The sequence below is a fragment of the Hippopotamus amphibius genome, chromosome 13 (genome assembly GCF_030028045.1).
Source record: "Hippopotamus amphibius kiboko isolate mHipAmp2 chromosome 13, mHipAmp2.hap2, whole genome shotgun sequence".
In the NCBI taxonomy this organism is placed as follows: Eukaryota; Metazoa; Chordata; class Mammalia; order Artiodactyla; family Hippopotamidae; genus Hippopotamus; species Hippopotamus amphibius.
The window spans coordinates 43,458,990-43,485,258 of NC_080198.1; the positions used below are offsets into that span (position 1 = coordinate 43,458,990).

General features: G+C 44.7%; 2 protein-coding genes across 7 annotated transcripts; both read left to right on the forward strand.

Annotated features, from left to right (window-relative positions):
- The first annotated feature begins 4,133 nt into the window (after positions 1-4,133).
- RPL14 (ribosomal protein L14) lies at positions 4,134-8,040 on the forward strand. Its single transcript, XM_057706759.1, has 6 exons — positions 4,134-4,357; positions 4,885-4,986; positions 5,583-5,677; positions 6,984-7,083; positions 7,175-7,228; positions 7,710-8,040. The coding sequence occupies exons 1-6, from the start codon at positions 4,355-4,357 to the stop codon at positions 7,980-7,982; spliced, it is 627 nt and encodes a 208-aa protein (XP_057562742.1). The 5' UTR covers positions 4,134-4,354; the 3' UTR covers positions 7,983-8,040.
- A 2,836-nt stretch (positions 8,041-10,876) lies between these two features.
- On the forward strand, positions 10,877-24,337 carry ZNF619 (zinc finger protein 619). 6 transcript variants are annotated; one of them, XM_057706880.1, is made up of 5 exons: positions 10,877-11,055; positions 11,620-11,702; positions 15,162-15,291; positions 16,192-16,308; positions 20,242-24,337. In XM_057706880.1, the coding sequence occupies exons 2-5, from the start codon at positions 11,682-11,684 to the stop codon at positions 21,684-21,686; spliced, it is 1,713 nt and encodes a 570-aa protein (XP_057562863.1). In that variant the 5' UTR covers positions 10,877-11,055; positions 11,620-11,681; the 3' UTR covers positions 21,687-24,337. The 6 variants fall into 6 exon arrangements, with proteins under 6 accessions (XP_057562863.1, XP_057562866.1, XP_057562867.1 ...); XM_057706883.1 differs by having other exon boundaries at positions 16,195-16,308; XM_057706884.1 differs by having other exon boundaries at positions 15,204-15,291.
- The last annotated feature ends 1,932 nt before the right edge of the window (positions 24,338-26,269 follow it).

The window sequence follows — 26,269 nt, forward strand, 5'->3', positions numbered from 1 at the left end:
TAACATGCATTTTTCATTCCTAAATATATCATGCCAGGTAGGTACATGCATGATTGCCACGCCAGTTCCATCACAACTGGGATTGGTTCACATCTCTGAAAGGTTACAGGAACACAGATGTCAGGGCTCTGGGTAGCTTTTGCTTCACTTCTTGAACAGGCTTAGTTTTTTTTGTTTGTTTGTTTTTAACTCTTTTGGGCTCCAGACAAACGTTCTGTCTGGTAAACTGACGCCTCCATCCCTCATGACTGAGGGGGGAAAAAAGAAACATGTACTCAGCTGAAGCTGACAGGTATACTCGGGTGCAGCGGGTACAGGCGAAGAACTCTGGTCACAATGACACCCGGAGGGATTCTGGACACCGGGGGGAATGGGGCGAGCTGCAGCCCTCTCCCGCATCTCCCGGCCTGGACCCGGGACCAGCGCTACCCCTTTGCTCAGGGCCTCAAGGCTGGAACCCGAAGCGGGACGAGCGCCTTGCTCTTCACATTCACTTCTTGCCGCAAACAGGCGCTGGGGCGCCGGGCTTCAGAGGAACATAGTTTCCAAGACAGCTCACGCCAAGAGCTGACGAAAGACATGGGCTCTAGAAAGCTCTGCGGGCGCCACGCTTGTCGCTGGCGCTGACCTCGACCCGCCTTCCTCTCAGTGATTGGACGAGTAGGGACGGCGTAAGGCAGGGGCGGGGCTCCGCAGCGAGAGGCCGAGCGAACTACCAGAAGGGGCTAGGACGCCATCTTGGATCCTGGCGTCGTCCTCGGGTTGCCCTTCCTCCCGGTGATTGGACGAGCCGGTTGGGTGTCCCGGGAGGGGCGTAGCCGGCCAACCAGAGCTGGGCGTCTGCTTTGTCTGGTTACCTTGTGGTTGAACCGTATAGCTGCTTGAGATGCTCTTACTCATTCCTGGACGCTCGCTATGTCGCGAGGTAGAGAAGGCTTGCTTGGAGTGTTATCTTGCCATTATAATGGAGCTTCAAAGAAATTTGAAAACCGCCTGGGGCTGCTTTGGAAGGCGTCTTAAGATGCTTCTTCAGGGACTTGCCTGGTGTTCCAGTGCCTAAGACTTTGCGCTCTGAATGCAGGGGGGCCTGGGTTCCAACTCTGGTGAAGGAACTAGATTCCCACATGCCACAACTAAGAGTTTGCATGCTGCAACTAAGTATCCCGCACTGGCAATGAAGATCCCACCTGCTGCAACTAAGACTGGGCATAGCCAAATTTTTTTTTTAAGAAAGATGCTTCTTCAAGGATGCGCAGTCATTTTTCAGGGAGAAAGATGAGGAGCAATATTCTAGGAAGGGGGGGCTGACTAAGTGGAAAGCCATGAAACTTGCCTCTATATCGGGATTAGGGGTGAGGGACTCAGAATGGCCAGAGAGGAAAAGCTAGGAAGGGGGTGGGGTGAGATTATGGAGGGTCTTGAATGGATAAGGAGTTTGGACTTTATCCTGTAGATTAGGTGATAAAAATGGGCTTTTGGAAGACTTTAAACAAGTGTGACATAACCATTTAGTGAACTCTAGAAAAGTAATTCTGTAACTGGAGAATCCCAAAGTCTTTCCCAAAATGTGTTCAGTGAACCACTTGGGGAGCGTGTTTATTAAATGCAGATTCTTGCCCCTCCGCAGACCTGCAAATCAAGATTCTCCGGTTGTAGAGCCAGGAAACATATTTGGGGGAAAGAAATGCACAAATCGTAAAGGTAGAGATTTGAATGTTCACAAGCTGAACACACTCGTGTAATCAACACCCAGATGAAGAAACTATTACCAGCAGCTCAGAAACCACTCTTCCCCCTCCAGCCATTGCTGACTGCACCAGGGGTAAAAGTGACTACTTCTAATATCATAGATTAGTTTGCCTGTTTTGAATTTTCTATAAATAAAATCACAGAGCATATTCGCTTTGTCTGCTTTATTTTGCCCAGTGTTGGGTATAAATTCATCCATGCTGTTCCCATATAGTTGCTGTTGATTCCATTACTGCAAACTTCCACAATTTATCCATTCTCTTGCTTATGGCCTTTGGGTAGTTTCTAGTTTGGGGCTGTTACCAAAGAAGTGCTGCTATGAATATTCTTACTCATGTCTTCTGCTTCATAAATTATAAAGCAGGATACCAAGGCCTAAAGACTACCCAATTATTGAGTCCCTCCCTATTCAGATACTGTACAAAGATGTTCAAGTTTCTGCTTTCATGGAACTTACTCCAATTGGCACAAAACTACAACCTAAGTGGACAGAAAAATCAGTCGAACAATTGCCATTATGATAACAGCTCTAAGGAAAACAAAAAAGCTGAGCTAGAAGAGGGAGAAGTCGAACAATTGCAATTTTTTATGTGGTAGTCAGCTTAAGTCTCAGAAGAGGTATCTAGAAAAAAAATATAAGAGAGAAGTTGCCACTGCTATTCAGTGAGTATGAAAAGGAAAGGGCATTCCTGGCAGGGGAAGACATCATGCACAAAAGTCACAGCACAAGACAGCTCTTGGTGGCCTGGTCAAGATCAGTGTGGCTGAAGCACAATTGTGAAGGAGGGTTGGCATAAGTTGTGTTTGGATATAGGAACACGTGATGCAGGACCTTGTAGGCCAGAGTAAGGAGTTTAGATTTTATTCTAAATAATGTAGAAAGCCACTGAAGTATTTTATTTATTTATTTATTTATTTTTAACATATTCTGCATTGGCAGGCGAATTCTTAACCACTGCGCCACCTAGGAAGCCCCTTTTTAACATATTCTGGACACAAGTCCCTTATCAGATATCTGATATATGATTTGCAAATATTTTCTCCTAGTCTGTGGGTTGTCTTTTTATTTTTTATTTTATTTTATGTTAATTTTTTTGGCCTTGCCACGTGGCTCGCAGGATCTTAGTTCCCCCACCAGGGATCGAACCCACACCCCCTGCAGTGGAAGCACGGAGGCCTAACCACTGGCCCACCAGAGAAATCCCTGAAGTACTTTAAAAAAGAAGTGATGTGATCTGATTTATTTTTTAAGAAGATCCCTCTGACTGGTGAGCAGAAAACAGAAAGGGAACAATGGAGAAGGCAGGTTACTTAGGAGGCTGCTAGAACAGTCCTAGGAAGGTACGCTGGCAGAAAGCTTAGAGGAAAGGACTGAAATGCATTTGGGAACTGTCAGCACAATGATCAACACCTTAAGTGAGGAAAGTTAACATTGCCATATTGGAACAAAGAGATAGCCTGTGGGTGTTCTGATGAGATGCATCACGGGCACAGCATTTCTACCAAAACACGCATAATCTGAGTCTAATCATGATGAAAACTACAACAAATCCATATTGAAAGACCTACAAAACAACTAGCCTGTATTTTTAAATGTCAGTACTATGAAAGACAAGGAAAAGTTTACTACAGATTTTAAAAGACTAGACGTGATAACTAAATACAAACTGTAACCCTTCACGAAATCATAGACCAGATAGATTTTTTTCACTTGCTGGAAACGACATAAATGGAACAACTGATAATATCTGAATAAGGAGTGCAGATTAAATAATAGACTATTTGGGAATTCCCTGGCGGTTGAGTGGTGAGGATTCTGGGCTTTTACTGCCGGCCAGGGTTCCATCACTGGTGAGAGTAAGATCCCGCACGCCGAGGTCAAGGGGAAAAAAAAAAAAAAGACAATGTTATTAATTTATTAATTTCCTGAGTTCGACCATTGTACTGATTATGTAAAATAATGTCCTTGTTTTTAGGAAATATCACATTTAAGTGTGTAGAGATACAATTTCCTCTCAAATGGTTAAAAAAAAAATTAAATGATAAAGCAATGGTAAAATGTTACCACTTGGGGAATCTAAGTGAAACGTTTATGGGAATTATTTGTACCAGTTTTGTAACTCTTCTGTAAGAATTATTTTGAGATGAAAGGTTAATAAAATTACTGGGGGTCACTTAGGGAGAGAAAAGAAAAAAAAAACTAGTACTAAGCCATCAGTAACATTTAGACAAAATCAGGAGAGTACATACTGAGTAGTAGAAAGAAAGATAGGAGAACCTTAAAAGAGGAAGTCGAAAGGAATGTGGACAGAGTCAAAACGGAAAGCACAGCTTCTGTGCCTTCACCCTTCAGTTTTAAGCTACTACCCTCCTGCGCCTCACGCGCGGTATCAACTGAGGCAATCCCGCCGCTCCAGTCTGCGAAAAAGAGCGCGCTCCGGCAGGCTCCGCCTTATTTTCTCAGTGAGCATGCGTGCGCGTACGTGATTACGTAACAACCAATCGGTGCCCACGTCGGCGTCTCGTTCACCGCAGAGGCGGGGCGGTCTTCTACACATGCGCACGGGGGGCCTGGCCTTCTTTCTTCTCGCCGAACGCCGCCAGCATGGTGAGTGTCGCCGGCGTGGGCTCCGGGTCTGTCCGGCATGCCGCTCCATTTCTCCCTCGGCTGGGGAGCGGAGGCGCTGAATGGCGCCGAGTGGGTCTTAGGTAGCGCACGGTGAAGGTCCCCGGGTAGGCAGGACGCGGAGTTGGGAGCTTTCCGGCTGCGCACCCGACGAGCGCGTGTAGGGCCTGGCAGGCTCGGCGCTTCCTGGGCTACGCCTGCGCGCTCTGGCCTCCTGCGCCGGACCGCTGGGGCGGCCAGTCGCGTGGCCCGCCTGCCGGGGCCAAGCCGGGCTGGGGCTGGTGGTCGGCCGCGCAGGCCCCGTAGGCCTGGAGGCAAGCGGGAACTTAGCTTTTGTCGCCGCCGCGTGTGTGGATTTTGTCCATCCAGGTCTTTCAATGGCACTTGGGCGTGTTTCCCTCAGCATTCTTTTTTCCTGTTTTTAGCCACACTAAGTTGCAGAGCCTTGCAAACTAGAGAGTATGTTTAATCGGTAGCGCTGTTCTCTCTCCTCCACTTCTCAATTTTAGGTGTTCAGGCGCTTCGTGGAGGTTGGCCGGGTGGCCTACGTCTCCTTTGGGCCTCATGCCGGGAAGCTGGTCGCAATTGTAGATGTTATTGATCAGAACAGGGTAAGTGTAAGGAAGATTATTACAGCTTCACATGGCAGTGGATGGTATGCAGTGTAGATGATATTGGTAATTGTCCCAACAGCCCTTTTAAGTTAGGAGTACTAAGGGTGGTAGCAGGTATTTTAGCAAACAGCCAGCGCAGATAGGGGTTGGGGCATAAACTTGAATTAGCCTTTACTACTGGGTTTGAGTAATACTTCTGCCCCCTAAGCTAGGCATAATTTTTAGTTAATTATGGGCTAAAACATTGACGAGGTTTAAATCAGTTATGTTTCAAGCGAGTTTAGAACAAAGTCAGGCATATAGAAAGCCCTTATTTGCTATTGTCACTGTTAGAGCACCGCAAACTAAGGGATTGACCAAAGGCTGTGAATCATCATAAAGTTGTTTGTTGGAAATGCAAGGATTAAAGACTTAAAATTATATGTAGTTGGGTTCTATGCTGTACTGTTATTGCTAAGTTTTTTTAACCTTTAAAAAAAAAAAGCATTTAAATGTGAGCATTTGATGATTCTGAAAGGACTGATATTATATAGAATATCTGCATTTTGAATACCGTTACATTTTTACACCAAGATCCTTGATTTTACATGTAGGCTTTGGTGGATGGACCTTGCACTCAAGTAAGGAGACAGGCTATGCCTTTCAAATGCATGCAGCTCACTGACTTCATCCTCAAGTTCCCACACAGGTAACTATCCACCAACCACCACCCCTTCCCTAGTTTTGTTAATACTAGTAAAAGTTTGCTTAGTTTAATTTAAAAATGTTTTTCCTATTTTGTTTTTCTGTTGAGGATATAGTAAGCATTGTGAAATTGAGAGCACTTTAGAAGAGGGATTTACATTGCAGACATAGGCATACTTTACTTCTAAAATGCCCTGCTATCCAGTAGTTCTCTGGCTTTCCTTTTATCCAGATTTCCCGTCCTTTTTCTCTTTTCCCCCCTTTCTTTTAGTATTTAGACAACAAAGACCTCCCTATATGTCCTATATGTGTGGTTCCCCAAACATACATTAATCAATTTTAGTTTCAGAACAGAAACACCAGTTGTCTCTTACAGTACTATCATTAGTTGAGCTTCTATGTGTCAGCTATTCAGTATTTAACATACATCATCTCCTTATGACAGCTACTAATAAAAGAGGCTCTGTTCCTGGTTATTTGTAAGGGATTAAGGCAATCATTTTGTGATTCTTGACATATAGGTTATAGAAGTTAAACACTATGGTGTGTTGTTGTGTAGTGACAGTTTGCGATGGAATATATGCTACGACATATTACTAGATAATTCTCTAAGCATACTGCGTTTTGATATTTGAAGGAAATTTCAAAGTGATTATAATTCCATTTTATGGTATTTGAACACAGATCTTGAAGCATTATTTGTACAAAATAAAAGCATAAGGCATAAGGATTAAGTTTACATTGTTTTTTATGAAAAGGAAATTGCTTTCTACACATCCACTACTTGAGTGATATTATATACATAACCAGGTGATTTTTAAACCCAGAAAGTAGAATGGTTTGTATATTTTTATAAAAATGGTGTGTTTGAGATTATAAGATATCCTGATTTAGTGAACACCATTCAAACTCAAATGGGTAAAAGATATTGGTACGTTGTGCCAGGTGGTGTGTTTTCTATGGAGACAACTAGAGCTGGAAGTAGAAAAAAATGAGAAGGGTTCTTTTGGCATCTTCCTTAGGCTTTTTTAACTTGAGGGGTATAAATTGTGCTTTTTCAGAGGACAAAAAGCTGTCCTTGGATTTGTGTGGCCTCAAAGATGATTTTTATTTATCTGCTGACTGACTCACTGACTTACACATACACTGCATTGAGTCTTAGTTGCAGCATGCGGGATTTAGTTGTGGCATGCATGTTGGATCTAGTTTCCTGACCAGGGATTGTACCTGGTCCCCCTGCGTTGGGAGTTTTCGACCACCAGGCAAGTCCCAAAAATGATTTCTTAATCTATGGTTTTGCCTCTTTCTAGTGCCCGCCAGAAGTATGTCCGAAAAGCCTGGGAGAAGGCAGATATCAATGCAAAGTGGGCAGCCACAAGGTGGGCCAAGAAGATTGAAGCCAGAGAAAAGGTAATGTTTTAGAGTCATTTGAATTGGGACCTTTCCAGGTTTTAGAGGATTAGAAGATGGTATGACAGGGTATTTTTTTTTTTTTTAACAGAAAGCCAAGATGACAGATTTTGATCGTTACAAGGTCATGAAGGCGAGGAAAATGGTAAGTTGTTTTTGTTTTTAAGATTTATTTGTTTATTTATTTATTTATGGCTGTGTTAGATCTTCATTGCTTTGTGCAGGCTTTCTCTGGTTGTGAGCAGGGAGCTTCTCATTGTGGTGGTTTCTCTTGTGGAGCATGGGCTTCAGTAGTTGTGGCACATGGGGTTAGTTGCTCCACAGCATGTGGGATCTTCCTGGACTAGGGATTGAACCCATGTCCCCTGCATTGGCAGGCGGATTCTTAACCACTGCGCCACCAGGGAAGTCCTAGTAAGTTTTTAATTAATTCAGGATTGTTGTATTCCAGCCTTAAACTTGTTTGTCTGATAATTCTGCTTGCCTAAGCTTATAGACCAAAGTTAACTTCATAGGAGTCTTAGACATCACAAGGGTTGTCTTCTATGCTTACACATTCCATACATGTAAGATGGACAAGAGTTTTGTATGCATATATGGTAAACATTTTTATTGAAATTTTTCAGAGGAACAGACTAATCAAGCTTGAAGTCAAGAAACTTCAAAAGGCAGCTCTCCTGAAAGCTTCTCCCAAGAAAGCAGTTGCTGCTAAGGGGGCAGCTGCTGCAAAGGTTCCAGTGAAAAAGATGACCACTGCGGGTAAGAAGGCTCCAGTCCAGAAGGTTCCTGCCCAGAAAGCTGCAGGCCAGAAGGCAGCACCTCCTGCAAAAGCTCAGAAGGGTCAGAAAGCTCCAGCCCAGAAAGCACCTGCTCCAAAGGCATCTGGCAAGAAAGCATGAGAGCATAAGAGGTTGTTATAAACAGAATAAAGGTTCTTTTGACATGCTGGCAAATTTATTTAATCTGTGGATTAAAGTCTGTTATTGGGGCTGGGATTATGAGGCAGACTGATGGTAGGGTTGTTAATGTCGTCATTGAGAATCAGTTCCTTAGTCCTACTCTGCCCAGACTCGAAGTCATCACACAAAGTTATAAGTAATGTTCTCATGGAAAATCATGATAATTAGACCACTGGGTTGATTTTTTTTCCTTGTACAATAAATTTCCCATAAATAAGTAAAATTCCAGCTGCTTTTGGTGCTCAAGAGTTTAGTAAATTTTCTTATAAAAATATACTGTAGGAAAACAAATACATTATGATACATTGGTTCCTTAAAGTTTCTGGTTCCCAGTCATTTCTAATCAAAAGCTGGCTTCTGAGCCTCACTGGGACAATGAGGACAAAACTCATTTTTGCTTGGTGGTATTAGGCAAGTGATACAGTGTTTAGTTTTTGTGATAGGGGAGATACAGGCAATTTTGAGTTACCTGTCATTGAGGGGGTTGTCTAAAGTGGAATCTTCAGCTTCCACCCAGAAGATGGTATAAGGGGAAGGGTGGTATGAACCTCAGGAATGTAGAGAACTGGGTCTCTGTTGGGCAGGGTGGGTGGGGTGTAGGAAGCCATAGTTTTTAAATGCAGTGATACTGAGGTTCATATTGTGTGCTGTTGAACTGTGCTGTTGAAGCATGGGAACGAGAGTGGGAAGGTCAGGTAGTATCAAACTTGGCAGTATTCCTTACCTTGACAAGAGTCCAAAACAAAGTGGCAGTGGTGATGCCATTTGGTAGTCTTGATATTAATGTAGATAAATGATGTCTTTGCTAGTCTCTTGGCTTAGCACTACTGCTTCTGTCCCCCCTTTTCCTCTTGGGTTAGTGTTTTTTTTTTGGTTTCATGAACTGCATTCTCTAGTATTCCAGTTAGTGTTCATGAGTAAGAAACTTTTGAATGTTTGTCAGAGCATTTTTATTGTGCCCTTATGAGTTTTTACTCACAGCACATCTGATAGCAAATGTATGGGGATTTTTGGTTTGTTTTTACCCCACACCGTTTCTCCAACTCTCCAGGCACTTAATTGTGTGTCCCACAATTCAGTTCTGACCCTTAACTACCCAGGTGAGCCTCAGACTGCATTGGTTAAGGGGTCTGCCCTGACTTCAGATGCCAATTGCAAGTCCCAGGCCTCTTGTACTTCTCACTGTGAGGCTGAAAATTGGAGTTCCCATGACTCCCTCCTTAGGTTTAGTAATTTATTAGAACTAAGGCTCATTGCAGAATTCGGAAATACTTTGTTACCAGTTTGTCACAAAACATACAACTCTGGGAACAACCAAATGGAAATGCATGGGTCAAGGTGTGTGGGAAGGGGCATACAGCTTCCATGCCCTCTAGGTTGCTACCCTCCCAGCACCTCCATGTACTCATCCTGGAAGCTCTCTGCCCCCCTGCCTCCATCCTTTTGTAGAGTTTTTATGGAGGTTCATTAAGTAGGCATGTTGGATTAAATCATTGGTCACGTGATTGGCTAGATCTCCAGCCCCTCTCTGCTCCCAGTGGTGGAGGGGGGAGGGGATGACGTTCAAACCACGTGGTCACAATCCTCTGGTGACCAGAGCCATCCCCCAACCACCATCCTGAAGTTAGGATTCCCCACCTGCCAGTCATCTCAGCAAACACAGCCTCACTACAGAGCTTGTGTCACTAACTGGGCATGAAGACCAAGTATGTATTTATTTTTGGCTGTGTGGCATGCGGGATCTTGGTTCCCCAACCAGGGATGGAACCTGTGCTCCCTGCAGTGGAAGCTCGGAGTCTTAACCACTGGACCACCAGGGAAGTCCCCAAATATGTATTTCTTAAATCACAGTATTACGCCCTGTATCTGTGTGATAGTTTAGAACCAGAAGTTGTTTATGAGTCCTTTGCATGAATTGACTGATTCAGTTAATCCACTGAATTTATGAGTTTGAAACTACTACCATTCTCAGCTGAGAAACTGATGAAGTGTTTAGTAATTCTCATAAGGCCATACAGTGAGTAAATGGTGGAGACAGGATTTGAACCTAGATAGACCCTAGACTTCAAGATTTTAGGTCACAGTCCAGGCAGTCAGCCACTAAGCAGGAGAGTGGGGCTATACATTCATTGCATTAAGTTGCTGCTAGCAAACGTTAGCGCCAGAACTGGAAGTATCACACGAAGTATAACGTGGTATTGTGGTGGGAACTCTTCCAGGACAAAGTAACAATAGGGCCCAGAGGCCATAACTCAGCTGGAAAGGAATGCAGTTAGGTCCAGCTGTTATCTATATGTGTCTACTCCGTAGCTCCTCTTTCATGTTTCCTGCCTAACTCTGTTGCCATGTAACCCTTGCCTGACTCTGTAACGGCCCAGAGGCCATAAAAGTATCCAATCAAATTCCATGTCACCTTCCTTGTTACCTTATTTGCGAGACAGAGTCCAATGTATAGAAGCTTAACAAAAGGTATATAAGACAATGTCCCGCTGTGTTCAGGGCTCAGCCTTTGGATACGAATCCAGGGAGCCAGAGCCGGCACCAATAAACGCTGCTTCCTGCCAGCTGCCTCCGTGTCTCGCTTCACTCTGTGGAATCCCGCAACAGTATCCGTCCTTGAGGAAGTGATCCTCAACTTGGGGTGAGCAGCCACAGGGAAGAGCCGGTGCGGGACAGTTGCCCCGGCTCTGGCTTGGGGGAACCATGGAGAAGGGCTAGCCTCCCAGCTTCCTAGAGAAGCTCCGAGAGCGCCGGCCGGAAGCGCTTCCGCCTTGGCTACGTTGGGCGCCTCGGCTGGCGTTCAAGGAGCGGCGCGGAGTTCCGCTCCCCCGCTCCCCCGCTCCCTCGCTCCCCAGTGGCCCAGCACTCCCTATCCCGGAGCTCGGGCGTCGGGGCCTTGCACTCGCTACGCAGGGGCCCTCGGGGCGCCGCGAGCCTGGGTCCAGCCCTCTGCCGGAGAGGCGCGACCGACCTTCCTGCCCCGAAGAGCCGGCCCGACCTCCTCTGACTCGCGGTACTCAGGGTGGGGGCTGGTGCCGTTTGGGGTCGCCTGCTTCTCGGGGTGGAGTGTTCAGATCTGGATGGGGTCTCCGGTCCACATCTCCCACTGGGACGTTGAGCGTCTTACCTTTTCTTCCCGGGGCCAGAACACTACTTGCGTTTTTTTCTGCAGCCGATGCAGAGGTTCAGGGACCACTTTTACCATACTTTCCCTCCAGAAGCTTGTTTGGGGTCTTTGCTGTCTATGAGCAGTAGAAGCATTCAGTGCAGATTATTTAGTAATGCATTCAGAGTGGGCCAGGGATATTTTCTTAAAAGCCATGGATACACTGCAATCCTTGACTCTTGCTTCAGATTTTCTTTCTAGGAATTTCCATCCTCACCAGGCAAACTTGTGGAGTGTACAAAGAAGCAGTTGCAGCACACAATGAATCACTAGGTAGGATGCAGTGAGAACATCCACAGTGTCCTAAGAGTATGTTTCCAAGGATAGTGGCGAGGAGACTGAGGGAGAAAGAGGTGGCAAGTGTGGGAAACAAGACAGGGTCAGTCTCATTGTGGTTCTTTCTCCTCTTAGCTCTGCAGGTTCTTGCTTTTCCAAACAGAGAGGGCAGTGCATGAAGCCAGGGGTCATCAGCCATGCTCCAGACATGGTCCCAGGTGAGCTGAGCTTTCTTCCAGCTTTCCATATTCAGAACTGATAGGAAAGGACCAGTAGCCTGCCTTGGCCAGTCTTTAGGCAGGACTTGTGCTTAACTTTGCATCCATCAAAGAGTATGGCAAAGGAGTGTGTTAGGGGAGTTGGTGGGGGAGAGTAGGATAAACTTGGGAAGATTAGGTTGGGAAAGAGGGAAGCAGCAGCCAAGAAATTCTAGAAAGAATCTATGTCTATGCAAACTGCAGGTATGGTGCACAGGTGAGCAGCTTTGGTTTCACCCACAGGGCTTTTTAGAAAGGCAGCATCTCAGATGTCCTGAATCATTTGTATGATATCTGGGGAATTAATGGGCAAGTTAAAACTTGGGGAGTGCTAGTTTGCATGACAATACACAGTGGATGGCTACCTCCTGAGATTAAACAAGGCACGCCCACAGAAGCAGTTTGCTGTGCAGTCCACAGAGTCAGGGTACAACGAAGCCCAAACTTGGAGCATTGGAGGGTGTGGATTGATGAGGGAGGTGAATTCTTGGAGGAATGCTGAGTTTGGAGCTAAAGGCAGTACTTCTAGCCCATTGCAAAGACTGCAGCTTAACCTGTGCAAGGGGCTGTATCCATTGTTGGTGCAAATTCATGTAGCATTGGAGGAAGCTTTCCCTCCCAGGTTTTCTCAGTGGATGATTTCAGTGAATTTTTCTCTGGAGTCCTAGATCATGTAATGAGAAAGCTGGGTAATGGATGTATCATATGAGAAAGCTTCATCCCAGAAACTTAAGAGCAATGTGTATTTGGTTCATTTTTCTGGACACTGGACCAGTCACTTTTGTTTCAGCACTTAAGCCAACATTCGTTCCATATCAGGAAATGTTTAAACATCTTTGGGGGCAGTCTCTTCTCTCCAGGTACTTCACCTGGAGTATAGTGGTCACTTGGGATTATGTTCTGCTGGAAAACCCCAAGTGATAGTGGCTTAAACAAGATAGAGCCTTCTTTCTCATGCGGAAGAAGTCTCGGAGAGGCAGTCCAGGGCTAGTGTGGCATCTCCACTATTATCACCTCCCCAGGCTCTTTCTGTCTTTCTGTTCCACCGTCCTAGCACTGTTTGTCATGCCCAAGGTTACTTCATGGCCAAGCTGTCATGTGCATTCCAGCCAAAAGAGGAGATACCCCAAACGCAAACCTCACAGCTGAGTTTGCTCTCTTTTAGGAACCTTCCCAGAAGTGAGATGGGTAGATAGATGAATAGATAGCTAGAACTGTCCATCTTTGCTACAATCTCTATGAGAAACATTTGTTATTTGGAATCTTCTAGGAAGTTCCTCCAGTCTCATCTGTGGTTGTAATAAGTGCTGAACTTTATATAACATCATGTGCCAGGTGATGTTTGCTTTACACATATTAATTCATTCCATCTTTACAGGAGCCCCATAAGCTAGGTACTGCTATTATCCCAGTTTTCCAGATGAAAAAACTGAAGCACAAAAAGATGTGTCTCATGCAAGTTCGTATAGCTAATGGCTATAGGGATGGGATTTGAACCTAGGGAGTCTGGCTCCAGAGCAGGGTTTGTCAACTTCAGCACTGTTGACATTTTGGGCCAGATCATTCTTTGTTGTGGGGGACCCTCCTGTGTATTGTAGGATGTTAGGTAACATCTATCCCTGACCTCTACCCACTAGTGGCCAGTGACATCTCCACCACCTGACATTTGTGACATCTAAAACTGCCTCCAGACGTTGCCACATATTCCGTTGGGCACAGTTGCCCCTGTTGAGAACAACAGCTCCAAAGTGTGTGCTGTTTGTGGTGAATCTGTGCTGCCTCTGTGAATTATTTGCCATGTAGGGGAATCAACAGCCCTGTTGATTTAATAAAGGAGAAGGAGGAAGTTCTAGCAAAGGACCGAAGCAGAGTGGTGAGAGTTGAAGCCGGGTTGGAGTGGTGAGAAGCTAAATGTTGCAGAGAACAAGGAACAAAGGACACATGGATAATTAGGGAGGAGTGGAGAGTGGACGCCATAGTGTGAGGGAAGATGGGCAGGACCATGCCCTCAGCTGTTGACTCTCAAGGAAATAAAGACAGAATATTAACATTCAGGGTCAGCAAAGTGTCTGTTTTCCACTGTTCAGTAAGGGAGACCCTAGCTACAGGTGCCTATTTAAATGAACATGAATTAAAATTAGAAATCCAGTTCTTCAGTCACACTAGCCACATGTAGTTTTCCTCGTCGAGGTGTTATCTGACTTCTTCACTGTATGGTTATGATTTTCCCCTCGCAACTGATAAGAAATCTGTTGGGAAACATTTAAGAGCAGGCAAATATCCTGCTCCTCATGAAAATTTCCTCCTAGATTTTGCATCCAGCAATAATTCTTGTCTGAACCAATCTTTACAATGATGGCTGCAGTCCTCTGGTGCTTCTTTGGTCATTTCTTCCACCCATAAGGGCCTGAGCACAAAGAGACAGTTGTTGACATGACAGACTGGGATAGGGGACAGTGTGAGTCAAGGAGAGATGTTATAGTGGGACTAGTTTATGTGAGTGGGCAGTTCATTTTGAAATTTTTGCTTCCTTATACAACCTTGCAATAAATACTCAGCTAAAGAGGACTCTCTAGTTTTTCTATTTGAAAGTGCTTAATTAATATCACTGATTCCCATCATCTAGATGTGGGAATAATAATTCTTACTTCACAGGTGTGTTCTAATCATTGAGTGAATTCATGTGAAAGTAACTGGCACGGGACAAGGCACAATGGTCTACACAACCTGGGTGGTTTCCTTCTCCCTTGAGAAGGTGGAAACGGTCCCAGCAGGAGCCAGGAAGAGACACACCTAGTGAAGAGGGCAGTGTTGGCAGGTCTGACGAGCTTAGGTGATCAGGGACAGGTCCATGTTGCAGAATGGAGACTGCCATTCTGTCCCTGGAGTCAGATGTATTAGGAAGGGAGGAGGGGACATTGCCTTTAGGGGACAAACAGCTTCCTGATAAGGCAAGATATTGGGAAGAGGAAGAATTGCCCCTGTGTCTGTAGTAAAAATATGGAGGGGGCCGTCTAGAGAGGAGCTGAGTAGGGGGCCCTGATGGGGGCTTCAGCATGGGTGGAGGCTGGGCGAAACATGCCTACTGTGGTCATTTTAGAAAACATGCCAGAAAGGTGGACCCAGCTCATGGAACCAGACCCAGGGTCACTGTGATCACCAGGCAGACAATGGCAGGTGCTATACTGTGTGCTTGGGATGACAGTATTGGGGCCCCATACTGTCATAGGGGCGAGCACATTGAAAATGGGAATGCTGGCTGAGGCTGTCCCTGACTGGGGTGCTGTGTGGCTCTTTTTTCCAGTATACACCCTCCCTGGGGCTCAGAGCTGTGGACTCCAGGAAATTCCCCCCTTCCCTGGAGTTCAGGCCCCTCTCTCTGCCCCCATCCAGGGCTTAAACAGGAACCTGTTGTTTTAGGAATCTGTGACCTTTGAGGATGTGGCCGTGTATTTTACCCAGAACCAATGGGCCAGCCTGGAGCCTGCTCAGAGGGCCTTGTACAGGGAGGTGATGCTGGAGAATTATGCAAATTACGTAACTTCCTCGGGTGAGTCCTCCTTCCTTCCCGAAACTCAGCTTCTGCTGTGGGGGCTCCTGGCTTCCTCCTTAATAGACCTGGGATCTCTAATACCAGCAGGATTGATGCTCCATGAGCTGAGCTCCCCAACCCCCAGTTGCAGGAGTAGCTGCTGGAGAAAGATCTGGGTTCACTTTGGGTTTTTTTGCTTGTTTGTTTTTTGTTTTTTAATTATTTATTTATTTGGCTGTACCACGTCTTAGTTGCGGCACATGGAATCTTTTAGTTGTGGCATGTGAGCTTTTAGTTGCAGCATGTGGGATCTAGTTCCCTGACCAGGGATTGAAGCCGGGCCCCCTGCATTGGGAGCGGGGAGTCTTAGCCACTGAACCACGAGGGAAGTCCCCACTTTGTTTTTAAACAAGACTTCCTGGGAAGTCTCTGGTAGTCCAGTGGTTAGGAGGTTAAGACTCCACACTTTCACTGCTGAGGGCACGGGTTCTATCCCTGGTCAGGGAACATTCCCAGAAGCTGTGCTGTGTGGCCAAAAAAGAAAAAAAAAAAAGACTTCCTTCTTTCCCCATGGGAACTGTCCTGGGAGGGGCTTTGCTCTTTCCACAGAGTACTGAGAAGGTTCCACGTTTGCTCCTCCTGGAGGAGACTCTGGCCTCGTCTCCTCTGTGTAAGAGTCTCCTAGGGCCCCCGTACATACTTCCAGTGACAGCAGGAACTTTTTGTGCTCTCAGAGACAGAATAAACTTGCTCCTGAGCAAAATAGTTTGAGCCCTCCTTACATCCCCAGAGTCTCTCCACACTGGCCTCACTTCATCTCCTGGGACATCACTTCTTTTTCCACCTGGCAAAACAGAGGGTGTACTGAGAGGGCTCAGAGGAGACTCTCCTCAGCTTCCTATCCCTTTTCTTTTTCAGCAGAATTTCCATTCCCCAAACCAGAGCTGATATTCCAGCTGGAGCGAGGGGAAGCACCAGGGGTTCTGGATCCCTGGACACCCGTCAGGGGAGAGAACCTGAGAGGTGTCTGCACAGGTAAGCAGGAGAACCTATCATGTTCCTCTCCAGCTTTGCCTCCTTTGGTCTTTTAATGATTTAACATGAAAAAGGTTCCCTCGCTAGAGCTTCAGCCCCAAACTGGAAAAGACTAGTATAAACATTTCATTTTCTGTCATTCTTCTTTGTAAAGCGAAGGGATTTCAAACCTTTTGTAGTGAAAATAGGTTTCTGTTGGTCAACTTAAGAATATAAACAAAATATAGTAAGAACTTGTTTCTCTAAGAACTTTTTGATGTTTTGTTTGTTGTTTATTTTTTATTTATTTATTGGCTATGTTGGATTTTTGTTGCTGCGCGCAGGCTTTTTCTAGGTGCTACGAGTGGGAGTTACTCTTCGCTGCAGTGCATGGGCTTCTCATTGTGGTGGCTTCTCTTGTTGCAGAGCATGGGCTCTAGGTGCAAGGGTTTTAGTAGTTGTGGCAGGCAGGCTTAGTTGTTCTGTGGCATGTGGCATCTTCCTGGACTGGGACTGAACCCGGGTCCCCTGCATTGGCAGAGATTCTTAACCACTAAGCCACCACGGAAGTCCCTGTAAGAACATTGTGTGTGTGTGTGTGTGTGTGTGTGTGAGAGAGAGAGAGAGAGAGAGAGAGAGAGAGAGAGAGAGAAACTGTACAGGAGAATGAAATTTTTATGAATTCCTAAACACTGAATTATAAATTGGCTTTTGAAGGAAAGTCCGTTTATTTTGGGGAATATTTTTTCTACTTCTGTAAAAAATGCCTTTTGCATCTTGATAGGAATTGCATTGAATCTATAGATGACTTTTGGTAGTATTGACATTTTAACAATGTTAATTTTTCCAATTCATGAACATGGGATATTTTTCCATTTTTTTGTGTCTTCTTTGACTTATTTTTCCCTCAATATCTTGTAGTTTTCAGAGTAGAGATCTTTCACCCCATTGGTTAAATTTGTTCCTAAGTATTTTATTGTTTTTGATGCTGTTGTAAATGGGATCAATTTCTTTATTTCTCAGAAGACTCATTGTTAGTGTATAGAAATTATTCAGATTTTTGTGTGTTAATTTTATATCCTGCAACTTTACTGAATTCATTGATTATATCTAACAGTTTTTTGTTGTCTTTAGAATTTTCTATATATAAAATCATATTATCTGAAAATAGACAGTTTTATTTCTTCCTTTCCAATTCTGGTACTTTTTATTTCTTTTTCTTGCCTGTTTGCTATAGCTAGGGTTTCCAGTATTGTGTTGAATTAGAGTGGTGAGAGTGGACACCCTTGTCTTGTTCCTGATCTTAGAGGAAAAGCTTTCAACCTTTCACCCTTGAGTATGATGTTAGCTGCGGGCATGTCATTTATGGCCTTTATTATGTTGAGAGATGTTGCTTCTGTGCCTGATTTGTTAAGAGTTTTTATCGTGAATGGATGTTGAATTTTGTGAAATGCTTTTTCTATATCTATTGAGTTGATCATCCAGTTCTTTTCTTCCATTCTGTTAATGTGAAGTATCACATTGGTTGATTTGTGGAAAGCATGATTGGGAATGAATGGTTTCCTTTTTTGAAAGATATTGAATTGAAGTAAATGTAAAGAACCATGCAGAGATTTGGTGTATAGCCTCCCTCATTCAGTTTTCCCTGTTCTTATACTCTCTCAATCCTTAATGCTATTCAGAACCTCTGCAAACCAAATGCCCCTTTATTATTCACCTCCACTCTGCCTTCATTGTGCCTTTAGGTTTACACCAGCACTTTAGATCACCTTGATGAAAAACATTTCCCAGGAACCCACCTGCAGTTGTCAGTGTCTCCCTTTGCCACAGCTACACCTTGTTTATTTAGCCTGCCAACGGCTTTATTATTATTATTTTGTGTGTGTGTGTGGTGGGGATCTTCCCCTGCCAATGGCTTTAAACCGGCATTGTCCAGTAGAACTTTCTACAGTTATGGAAATGTTACATACCTGCACTGTCCAGTATGGTAGCCATTAGCCACACGAGCACTGGAAATATGGCTAATGCAACTGAGGAACTGAATTTTTTATTTTGTTCCATTTTAATTAATTTAAATTTAGATAGCCACATGTGGCTAGTGGCCACCTAATCAGAAACACATCCTAAAACAGTTTAAAAACAGCGTTCAACGGCCTCTTTTTAGTTTCTAGACCAGTGGGTTTCAAACCCTAGTGTGCATCAGAATCACTTGAAAGGCTTGTTAAAACACAGACTGCTGGACACCACTTCCAGGGATTCTAATTTGGCAGACTAGGGTAAGGGCCAAGAATCTGCATTTCTAACAAGTTCCCAGATGATGATGGTCCTGGGACCACACTTTGAGGACCACTGTTCTTGAAAATCTTGAACTGTGTTTTTAAACTTCTGGGTTGCAACTCTTCAATGAGTCATGTTCAGCATTTAAAAATTAGACTAGACTGTGCTAGACTTAAATAAAATAGACCAAACTCATATAAAATCTGTCATATATTCATCACTCTTATTAAAGGTATTGTTCAGAGAAACTTGTTTCCATTTCAGTTTTGTGCGAGTGTATATGTGTTTGTGCAGAAGCATGTATGTACTGGGTCAGGATCTAAACAGTGAATCATAGTCAGAAAAACTCAAGAAACACTAAGCTAGATGTTTCACTTGTCATATCTTTGGTGCCTGAAAAGGCAAAAACGGCTTCCTTGTCCTAGTGCCACCAGTGAGAGTGTTGGTCCCCCTTGCCCACCAGTTGCCATCTCCAGTCCTAGAAGAGTCATGACTAGCCATGTCTTTTTTCCTTTCATGGGTAAGTCTCTCCCAGGGGCAGCACTTGGATTTTGAAATTGCGGTCCCTTTGTGAACCCCTCACAACCGGCAGTGTTACAAATCATTTTTTCCCCAGTCAGGTTTGTGATAGAGAACATCTCTTTAAAGGTTACAGAATATTCTAAAGCATTTGGACAATTTCTTGCCTTGGGAGCCACTGTTGTAAACAGCATCTCCCAGCCCTCTGGATGCTGTGTGGCATGAGAGCTGCTTACCCAGCTCTCTTTGCTCCAGTTTAGAGATTACCTTCCTCTACCTCAGCTCCCTCTGCTTTCCTTTTTTAAATTTTTATTTATTTATTTATTTATTTATTTATTTATTTATTTATTTATTTATTGGCTGCTCCGTGTGGTTTGTGGGGTCTTAGTTCCTCGACCGGGGATTGAACCCAGGCCCACAGCAGTGAAAAAAACGCCAAGTCCTAACCACTGAACCACCAGGGAATTCCCTCCCTCTGCTTTTATTAGTTGCTTCCCATTCCAGCATTCTCCACCGCATTCCCATTTTTCTTCTTCATTTGTCCTCATTAACAGCTTCTGCTGTCTGCACTGGTTTTATTGTCCTAATGGCATTGCTTGCTTTCTTCACCTCCAGTATTTTTACTTTCCCTTCAGGGTACCATCAGGAGGCTCTGTCTCTCTCCAAATAGTACATATGTCCTGGGCAAGCTAGTACTGCTTGATCCCTTTCTCCTTCTAGCATAAGTAGGTAACTGGTATGCTTTCTTTTTCTTTTCTTTTTTTTTGTTTTTTGATACCTTTATCATTATGTAATGTCCTTCTCTCTCTTTTTTTTTGTTACAGTCTTTGTTTTAAACTCTTCTGTCTGGTATAAGTATTGCTACTCCAGCTTTCTTTTTGTTTCCATTTGTATGGAATATCTTTTTCCATCCCTTCACTTTCAGAATGTGTGTGTGTGTGTGTGTGTGTGTATGTCCTTATTTATATATTTATTTAATTTTTTTCCCTATGTTCAGGATCCTTTTGGAGTAGAGGAGTGGGGAGCATATACTGACCATGTTGTTACTGTTACATTAATTTTTATTTTATATTGGAGTGTAGTTGATAACAATGTTGTGTTAGTTTCAGGTATACAGCAAAGCGACTCAGTTATATTGTTTTCTTTTTATCGTGCTAGGTGGTAAAACCAAGACTAAGAATGGAGGGCAAACTCCAGAGCTGAGCATTCCTAAAGGACCAGAATCACACAGACCAGTAGTGGAGGTGCTGCTGGTGGGTGTTCCCCAGCACCCTCACTTTGAGAACAGCTTAGAGAAGCTGCAGCTGTATGATACAGGGAAGAAAACAAACTCAAAGAATGGTGATTTCACAGATTTTCCAGTCCAGGATCATACATCCTCCACTGTTGAAAGAGAAGAGATAGCCAGACGATTGGAAGGAAGATGTGGTGTCCACACACATCTCATTGCAAAGCAGGGCCTCCCTAGGGAACAGGTATTTTATAAACGTGGTGAGTGTGGCACATATTTCAACCAACATTCAGACCTTCATCAGCATCAGAGAATTCACACAGATGAGAGGCCCTACAAATGCAAAGAATGTGGGAAAGCCTTCAGATACAACTCAAAACTGTCACGGCACCTGAAAATCCACACTAGGGAGAAACCGTACCTGTGCCAGGAATGTGGACAAGCCTTCAGTCAAAACTCCCACCTCCTTCAGCATCGGAAACTCCATGGGGGAGAGAAACCCTATGAATGTAAGGACTGTGGGAAAACCTTTAGCTGCAACTCAAAACTTATCGAGCATCAGCGAACCCACACTGGGGAGAAACCCTTTAAATGTAAGGAATGTGGGAAGGCCTTCCGGTATAGCAATGACCGTGTCATCCATGAGCGAATCCACACTGGGGAGAAGCCCTACGAGTGTAAGGAATGTGGGAAAAGCTTCCGTTCAAATTCAGTCCTGATTCAGCATCAGAGAATCCACACTGGGGAGAAACCTTATGAATGTAAAGAGTGTGGCAAGGCTTTCCGCCGGAGTTCAGTATTTCTCCAGCACCAGAGGTTCCACACTGGGGAAAAACTCTATAAGTGTAATGAATGTTGGAAAACTTTCAGTTGTAGCTCACGCTTTATAGTACATCAGAGAATCCACACCGGGGAGAAACCTTTTGAATGTCAGGAGTGTGGGAAGGCATTCAATCAGAAAATCACCCTGGTTCAGCACCAGCGAGTTCACACTGGGGAGAAACCCTACGAGTGTAAGGTGTGTGGGAAATCTTTCAAATGGAGCGCAAGTTTCATTCAGCATCAGAAACTGCATACTAGGAAGAAACCTGCCCAAGTTACAGCGCCATCCCTGATTAAGCCCCACTGCCCCACTTCAGTCCTCTCCCCTCTGCCTTCCCAACATGTGAACCCTGCCCCAGCCATGCCAAGGTCTCCCACGTCTTCTCCATGTGCAATGCTGCTTCCTCCCTCTGTGCCTCTCTTCATGCTGCTCCCCTCATCTGAAGTGGCCAAGGCTTCACCTGTTCAAATCGTGCATTTCTTTCAGGATCTTGCTTCCCCTGGCAAATCATCCCCTCATAGCCTGAATCCTTTATCTCATTCCCCATGAGCTGTCTCATATTCTCAACTCCGTTGTCCCTCGAGTAGCAGACTTGCCTCTGGGCTTCTGGTCATGTCTTTAATGATACTCCCCTGGTCTCCTCTAAGTAAGTTATCATTGTTTTCCCAGCTCCATGTAAGTTCTCACACTTAAGGACCATGTTTCATTACCCTCTTCTATTCCCTGGGTAGGAAATGGTAGCATTTGGTCTTTTTTGGGGAGGGGGGGAGCCATGCCTCATGGTTTGTAGGCACTCATTTCCCAGACCAGGGATTGAACCTGGGCCACAGCAGTGAAAGCCTAGACTCCTAACCACTAGGCCACCAGGGAACTTCCTGGAAGTACTCGCTCTTTATCATGCCTGGTTTGGGCCTAGCATCAGTCCACTCCTGCCTTCTGGGGCTACTAGAGTTGGAAGAATTGGTAGAACATTTTGGGTTTTAGGGGGATGGCATTACAATGAGATGGGCCATCGTAATTCAACACGTAGGGAAAATGCAAAGTCTGTGGGAGGAAGTAATCAGAAAAAGTACCCAGTGATTACTTTCAGGATTTAAGGAGGGCCATTTGGTGGGGCCAGTAGCAAAGTTCATTGTGGGGAATCTGAGCCTTGGGTTTTCTATTATCTTGATAATGACCATTATGATGATCTTGTGTAACTAAGCTATAGTGCAGGGAAATAATCAGTGACAAAAATATGATTGAAAGGGGATGCGAATTTTCTGTTTGGGTTTCTTTGCTATTCCCATCCGTATCATTGTTTACTTTTAGTGCCCACTCAACTACGTAGGTACAAAAAGTGACTTGGGCTTGTGTAATTGAGGGCAGGTGCCGGGGTGTATCTCTAAATTGTACATAGGGTGACCTTGTAGGCATCACACTGGGGAACACCAGAGGGAAGAAGAGAAACCCAATAGTGACTTGCTGTAGATCCTGCCTTAGAAAGAGAGCCCATTGCTGATCAGTTACAATACCTGCCCTTAACACATTATCACACCTACTCTACATGCTCCAACATTCATTTATGAGAGGTAGTGCTTTTGAATTAATTTCATAATGAACGACTTTGGTAACACCAAAGAGGAGAGTTTAAAGGACACTAATCTTGGGACTTCCCTGGTGGTGCAGTGGTTAAAAATTTGTCTGCCAATGCAGGAGACACTCGTTTGATCCTTGGTCCGGGAAGATCCCACATGCCACAGAGCAGCTAAGCCTGTGTGCCATAACTACTGAGCCTCTGCTCTGGAGCCTGTGAGCCACAACTACTGAGCCCAAGTGCTGCAGCTACTGAAGTCCGCATGCTTAGAGCCTGTGCTCTGCAACAAGAGAAGCTACTGCACTGAGAAGCCTGCACTGCAACGAAGAGTAGCCCCCATTTGCCACAACTAGAGAAAGCCCATGCAGTGAAGACCCAATGCAGCCAAACGTTAATCTTACCAGATGTTATGATCTCACTGGCTTGGCCACACTTTCCATCCAGTGGTTAGAGGCCCTCAACTTTCTCAGAATCCCTGCTTCAGGACAGTGTAGTGACATGGAAGGGTACTTTAAATAATTACGAGGGGATAACTACTAAGAAAATGATATGTACGTTGTTATTATAACACCATACAATTACATCTGCAAGGGAGTGCATAGAAAGGCGGTTTGGGTTTGGGTTTTGGTCAGGTTTGAGATATACTTTATAGACAGTAAAATTCACCCTTTTAAAGTATACAATTTGGTGAGTTTTGACAAATGAATACACTTGTGTAATCGAGATAAAGAAAAGTTCTATTACCCCAAAAAGTTCCCTCAGCACAGGGAGAAATTTAAAAGGTTGGCAGAATGTTAAGGATTTTTTTCTTTCTTTCCTTGATAAAGTTTGTGCAATACATAGAATTCAGGGGACAAAAAGGCAAAAACCAAATTTACTTAACCAGGTGTGGTCAGAGCTTCCAGAATACGCAAAGATGCCTCATCCAGAATCATTGTTAAGAAAAGTAGTCAAAATGTAGGAAAATGACAATAACTGTGGTTTCTTTATCCTATTTCTGACACATGCACATATATACGTGTGTATGTTTGTGTGTCAAAAACATTTATAATATTGTATATGTGTATATATATGTGTGTATGTAAATATATGTGTGTGTGTGTGTATAAATATATATCAGTTTTGTTCTATTTATTTTCCCAAACACCATTAAACAGGAAGGGGCTTAGGGCACCTGGGGGGATTATAGTAATGAAGGGTGAGAGACTAAACTAGCCAGACTTCAGAAAAGGGGGACTTCTAAATATAGTTCGGGAGGGAGCATATTATATCATGAGAAGAAAGCAAGGAGTATAGGGAAAAATAAACAGATCTGCTCTGGGCTGAAAGTGGCTTTTGAGTGCTCACAGCCAAGAGACTTATGGATTTCTGATTTTGGTGACTTTTATTTTCTCATTTATATCTTCCTTTATTCATTAATTCAACAGGCATTTAGAGTTTTCCCCTGTTGTTAATTGAATGTTATTACACAGCCTCCACAGCACCTACTAGGTGCTAAAGGGTGAGTGACATGCCATCCTTTCTATCGGAGGGACCAGCGTTGCCAGTGTCTGGCACTTAATTAGACACTGCAGTTTTTTGGAAAACGGCCATAATGTAACTCACGGAAAGGACACGCATAAAAATAAACTCATACATAACTGTAATTTCACAAGTTTCTATTTTCTCTGAAAGTGAAATAACAATATAACCAGCTGACTGCTCCCCCCCCAATTTGCATGAGGACTGCCTCCTTCTCTCTGGAAAGGTATATGGGTGTAATTTTACCTGAGTTCAGTTTTGAGACTTTTGCCTTTACCAGTGAATTGGCTAAATATGTTGTTTAGGACTCTGTTTCAGAATAGCAGAGATCTACCTGAATTAACTAAAATATGCTTAATTATAAGGACTCCTGTGTATATCCTGACACCCAAGGGCAGGACTGCAGCTGGGAGGTCCAGAGGCTGGAAACCCAAGCAGTCAGAACCACAGGCAGCAGGCTCAGGCTCAGCAGGCTCCTCACTTTTCATCCCCTCTCCCCTCTTTGAATTCCTGTTTTCTTCATCCCCAGGCACAAGGCAGAAGTTGCCATATTTACAACTCCATTCCAGGGACCAGTCCAAATTGAGAATCTCCCAGACTTAGTTCCAAATTCTTAGGAGAGAGAATCTGAATTGCCCGGTTTAGGTGTTCACTTCTGGCCTGCTTTCCTCTAGTGGGGGGCTGGGGGATGGTTCATACAGTGTAGCGAGGCTGGTGGGGCCCCACCCCGTGGTAAGGAGGCAAATACCCAAAAGGTGTCTGTAGCTGACTTCTTCAGTTACAATCTTTTCCCTCATTTCTATTGCTCCATGTCTCCTGGCAACCAAGGTAATGTCAGGATATTTTTTTTTCCTTACTGCCTGGAATCTTTGAGCAACTTATCTTTGAGTTTTCCATTAGAGGCATTGATCATCCTCCATTAACATTTCGTTGCCCACAGTGAGCTCAGTCTCTGCATTCAGACTTTCCTTTGTTGATGGCTTGTGACTGGCCAGTATGGGGGTAGATTTGCTGGTGGGGTTATGTGAAGTGGGAATATGGCCCCCTCTGATTTCCTCTGGGCTCTATGTTTGGGGTAGACAGGTACTTCTAGCCATGGGTTGAGTGAGGGTGAATCTCTGTGGTTCTTGGGCCTTTTCCTTTGGGGTGTATGTGTGTAGTTGACTCAGCAGTGGCAAGGCTGGCTCCCTGGTTATAGCTCTCCATCTGGTTCACTTCTGGTTATAGTTCTACTGCTTTTCCTTTTCTGTTCAGTCACTCCAAAGTGAAAGCTTGGTTGATGATCAGAAAAACAATGTGGCTGCATGATTTCTCCCTTAATCTAGATACCACTGCCATGCCTCCGGAAGGAAAAAGCCTCCAGCAGTGTATTCCCTGCATCTCTCTTAACTGCCCCTGCCCCTGACCCTCATCCTGCCAAGCTGAGGCTTATAAGTAGCACCTTCAAAGAGATCTCATTCTGTACACTCCCTGTACCTTACACATAACAGAGATCAGGCAAGCTGTGGGGCGGACCTCTGCCTGCTTCTACAGTTGTTTAAATTGTCATGGGCTCCGCTGACAGCCCTCAGCATTTATAGTGTGAGATCGAGCTAATTCTCTAGTTTCTAGCCTTCTCCGGGAAAGTTAGCACTTAGTATGTGATAGGCATAGGGAGGGATTAAGAAGAGATACAAACGTTTGTTTCCATATATGATGCCGCGTCCTGGAGGCCAAGAAGCCCCGCTTTTCAATCACAGTTGCACGCGGCCCTGCTGCGGCCCCTTCTGCAGCCGGCCGCTGAGGTCTAGGCAGGAAGGGCTGCCACAATACTGTCGCTGTCGCCGCTGGGCATCTCTAACGCACTTGGCGGAGATAGGGCCTGGCCAATCCTGCGGGGCACGTGAGCGCCCTGGACCTGCACCACCGAGAGGAAATCTCCGGGCTTCTTAGAGCGGACGGTGGGCTTCCGCCGTGCTTCCGGCTCGGAGCTCTCCGGCGGGAGAGAGGAACGGTATGCTGGAGCTCCGCCGGGCTGAGCCACAGCCCCGGAGGC